We start from the raw sequence: 4,452 nt of genomic DNA, 5'->3' as shown, positions 1-4,452 counted from the left end.
GGGAGTTAGAAGTAGTGCTTTGTAGCAATGAGTTACTGCCTATTTTCTGCAACTACAGTTTAAGGGGTTATATTAGATGTGTTTTGGCTTTGTGAAGTAAGGCAATGTTTTTTTCTTTATGATATGAAACTCATGCATTCAGCGACTCCCCACAAAGTTGATTTTCTCTTTACTCCCTTTTGCAGGTAAAATTAGTGTCACCTCTTCTTGCAGAAGCAATGGATGGAGCCAATGAATCTGTGGTATCTGAATTTGTATTCCTGGGACTCTCCAATTCATGGGAGATCCAGCTTATTCTTTTCCTCTTTTCCTCTGTGTTCTACATGGCAAGCCTAATGGGAAACCTCCTCATTGTGTTCTCTGTGAGCATTGACCCTACCTTGCACTCTCCTATGTACTTCCTGCTGGCCAACCTCTCCTTTCTTGATGTGGGGGTTTGCTCTATTGCAGCCCCCAAAATGATTTATGACCTTTTCAGAAAATGCAAATCCATCTCTTTTGGAGGTTGTATATCTCAGATCTTCTTTATTCATGCTATTGGGGGCACAGAAATGGTGTTGCTCATTGCCATGGCCTTTGACAGATACGTTGCCATTTGTAAGCCTCTCCACTACCTGACCATCATGAGCCCACGAATGTGCATTTTTATTCTGGTGGCAGCCTGGGTCCTTGGCCTCATTCACTCAGTGGCCCAATTGGCTTTTGTTGTAGACTTGCCCTTCTGTGGTCCTAATGTATTGGACAGCTTTTATTGTGATCTTCCTCAACTCATTAAACTTGCTTGCACGGAGACCAACAGACTGGAGTTCATGGTCACAGCCAATAGTGGACTCATCTCTGTGGGTTCCTTCTTTATACTGATTATTTCTTACATCATCATTCTGGCCACAGTTTGGAAACACTCTTCAGGTGGGGTATCAAAGGCCCTCTCTACTTTGTCAGCTCATGTCACTGTGGTGGTTTTATTCTTTGGACCATTAATCTTCTTCTACACCTGGCCCTTCCCCTCATCACACCTGGATAAATTTCTTGCTATCTTTGATGCAGTTCTCACCCCTTTTCTGAATCCAGTCATCTACACATTCAGGAATAAGGAGATGAAGGCAGCAATGAAGAAACTCTGTCATCAGCTTGTGAGTTACAGGAGTATGTACTAAATACTATAGAGATCAAAAAAATTTTTAGCTCTACACTCAATAACAACAGAAAAAATAAAGTGATTGAAATTTTAGATCTCTATTAATTTTACATACTAGGTTACAGTTAGGTATTTACCATGTCACCGTGTATGTCTAGTACCCTAACTAATGATAAAAGGAGCTAACATTGGGACTTCTGTGTTTCAGACCCTGTGCTGGATGTTTTGTATAAATTATTTTGTTTAATATTTATGAAAACTCTGTGTAGTGAGTATTAAGAAATGCTTCTTGTTCATCCCTCTTTAATTACTATGGAAAATATGTCAAACCAAAGTTATCACCTTAATCCACCACTTCCAAATGTCTTATCCCTCAAAAGGTGCCAAACAGAGAATGTGTTCAACAATTAGGTGCTGGAAATTAGCATGTTATTCCTTTTCACTGTTATACTTTCTCTGCTTTGAATTGGTTAACCTCCTTCACTCAAACTATCTATCAAATTGCCATAATGTCAATTGGCTGGACTTTTTTTTCTTCTAAGGTATCTGTTTGTTTCCTATTACCCCATTCCTTTGGTCACCTAGAGAACTGTTGATTATATAGTGGAACTGTGGAATTTTAGAACTGGAATTTGAGATCATTTGTTCCAACCTATTTATTTTATAGATGATAACAGTCAGGCACAGAGATGTTAAGTGATAGATTCAAGGTGAGAATCAGATCTCCACACTTCCCCCCCCAACTTTATTGAGGAATAGTTGTCAAATATAATTTATTCATTTAAAGTGTACAATATGATAACTTGATATACACATGCACTGTGAAGTTATTACCAAGATCAAGATAATTAACACATCTAACACCTCACATAGTGAACTCTTTTCACTTTTGATTTTAAAAAAATCTAGGCTCACTTATTAATTTGGATTCTTGAGCTTTCATTAATAGACTATTCCTCTGGCCTGCTATTTCTGACCTTGGTGATAGCAGAAGTAGCACAACTGAGGTCATGACTCTCTTCATTGGTATTGGTTTTGTATGATTATTTGTTGTTTCCAAGTTCTTTATTTGCAGGCTAACAAGAAATTTCTGGTTATTTTACAACTGCATGATTACTTCATCACTCATCCATGGTCTCATTCATGGCTTTCATTTATATCACTTACTAAAAATCCACAATTAAACAGTATTCCCCCCTGTGTATTGTTTTCTACTCTAATGAACACTCTAAAGGGTGTTCACCATAACTTTTCTTATTGTTACCAAGGATTGGCAGTTATCTTAAGTAAGCTTCAAGAATCTCATGTGTGAATATTACTGCATTCCTTTATCTGTCTCTGTTAGTGGGTCATGATTTCTAAGACTGAACAGCTAAGGCACTTTAGAACTTTTGGGACCCAAAGATAATATAGGCCAGAGACAAATCTTTCTGATCTTTAAACAAACTAAACTATTGATTTAGAAACTAATAACTATGATAAAATTATATTAATGCTTACTTATTTTATTTTATTTTTAATTTTTTAAAAAGATTTTATTTATTTGACAGAGAGAGACACAGCGAGAGAGGGAACACAAGCAGGGGGAGTGGGAGAGGAAGAAGCAGGCTTCCCGCTGAACAGGGAGCCTGATATGGGGCTCGATCCCAGGACCCTGGGATCATGACCTGAGCTGAAGGCAGACGCTTACGCTTAACGACTGAGCCACCCAGGCACCCCCAATGCTTACTTATTTTAAAGATTCTTTAAAAATGCCACATATATACTCATATTCTTGTTAGTTAGCAAATTTTGGTAGATCTTTGTGATGAATCTATCTTTTTTTTAAAGATTTTATGGGGCGCCTGGTTGGCTCAGTCATTAAGTGTCTGCCTTTGGCTTGGGTCATGATCCCGGGGTCCTGAGATCAGGCCCTGCATCGGGCTCCCTGCTCGGGGGGGAAGCCCACTTCTCCCTCTCCCAGTCCCCCTGCTTGTGTACCCTCTCGTGCCGTCTCTCTCTCTGTCAAATAAATAAATAAAATCATTAAAAACAAAGATTGTATTTATTTATTTGAGAGAGAGAAAGAGAGTGAGCATGAGCAGTGGGGAGGAGCAGAGAGAGAGAGGGAGAAGCCGACTCCCCTCTGAGCAGGGAGCACGACAGGTGGCTCGATCCCAGGACCCTGAGATCATGACCTGAGCTGAAGGCAGACGCTTAATCACTGAGCCACCCAGGTGCCCCTGAATCTGTCTTAAACCACGAACAGGTCTCAGACTTCTTTTATTTTCAGTTTACCTATTTTTTAATAGTTTTATTTTAATTCCAGTTAGTTAACATAGAGTGTTATATTAGTTTCAGACTTCATTCAGGAATTTACTTTGTTCTTCTACCTTCACTTTTCTTCTGATGCTACTTTGGACTTCTTTATTTGTAAAATATATATTTATTAGGATAATTAGAGGTTAAGACCTTAGCTTAACCAAGTAAGATATCTTTCTTTTTGTCAAAATTAGCCTTGGGCTTATGATTGTTGTATGTATGAAATTGTTTCTTTTCCCTCTTGATAAGTTTTGTTTATACTTCTCTTTCTCCTCGTGACCTCATAGAATGCTCCTTTGGATATCAGCCTTACAAATATTATGTGATTCTTTGACTTTCTATTTGATATATGGAAACTTAGATGTGCAATCACTCCAAATAAAATTCAGTACAGGATTTATCATCACCTTACTTGCTCTTAACTGTGCCATTTACAAGCCTGGTTGAAACTTCATAGCTCCTCTCTCATCCAAAATGTTCTTACTGGCTTTTTAAAGCCCATTCATCATTTTGTCCTACTTTCACCACCTCCACCATCACCAACATTTATTGAGCATTTATGTGGCGGGTACTCTCTTACTACACTACTTGTTAACATACACTAATTTATTTAATACAGCAATCAGGTAGGTAATATTATCATTCTTATTTTATAGATGATTTAACTGAGGCACAGAAAGATATACTAACTAGCCCAGGGACAAAGAGGTGGTAAGTGGTAAAGCTTGGTTGCAAAACCACACAGCTTCTTCTCCAGTATCCCTGCTCTTAATCACCACACTCCAAGTTGGTGGGTGTCTCTCACCTGTCCTTCTAAAATCTGAACATATTTTTTCTCTCTCTACTTAATAACACAAAATAAATATAAAACATGCATCAATTCAATAAAATATGTTTTTGTGTCCTGTCTTTTAAATCTATCATTAAAAATACCCATCTATTTACTGTTCAAAGGGGCTGAGACTCAGAGGTGATTTATATAATAAAATAACTTTATAACTCCCTTATATTCA

The 4,452-nt window shown here is 37.9% G+C and overlaps 1 protein-coding gene across 1 annotated transcript; it reads left to right on the top strand.

The window, feature by feature from the left end:
• The first annotated feature begins 218 nt into the window (after window positions 1-218).
• Window positions 219-1,157, top strand: LOC110585304 (olfactory receptor 4F3/4F16/4F29-like). The gene has a single exon (XM_021695517.1). It carries the CDS (start codon window positions 219-221, stop codon window positions 1,155-1,157), a length of 939 nt encoding a protein of 312 aa, XP_021551192.1.
• Window positions 1,158-4,452: the final 3,295 nt, after the last annotated feature.

Source organism: Neomonachus schauinslandi, chromosome 9 (assembly GCF_002201575.2).
Source record: "Neomonachus schauinslandi chromosome 9, ASM220157v2, whole genome shotgun sequence".
NCBI lineage: Eukaryota > Metazoa > Chordata > Mammalia > Carnivora > Phocidae > Neomonachus > Neomonachus schauinslandi.
This window is presented reverse-complemented; position numbering and strand designations above follow the sequence as displayed.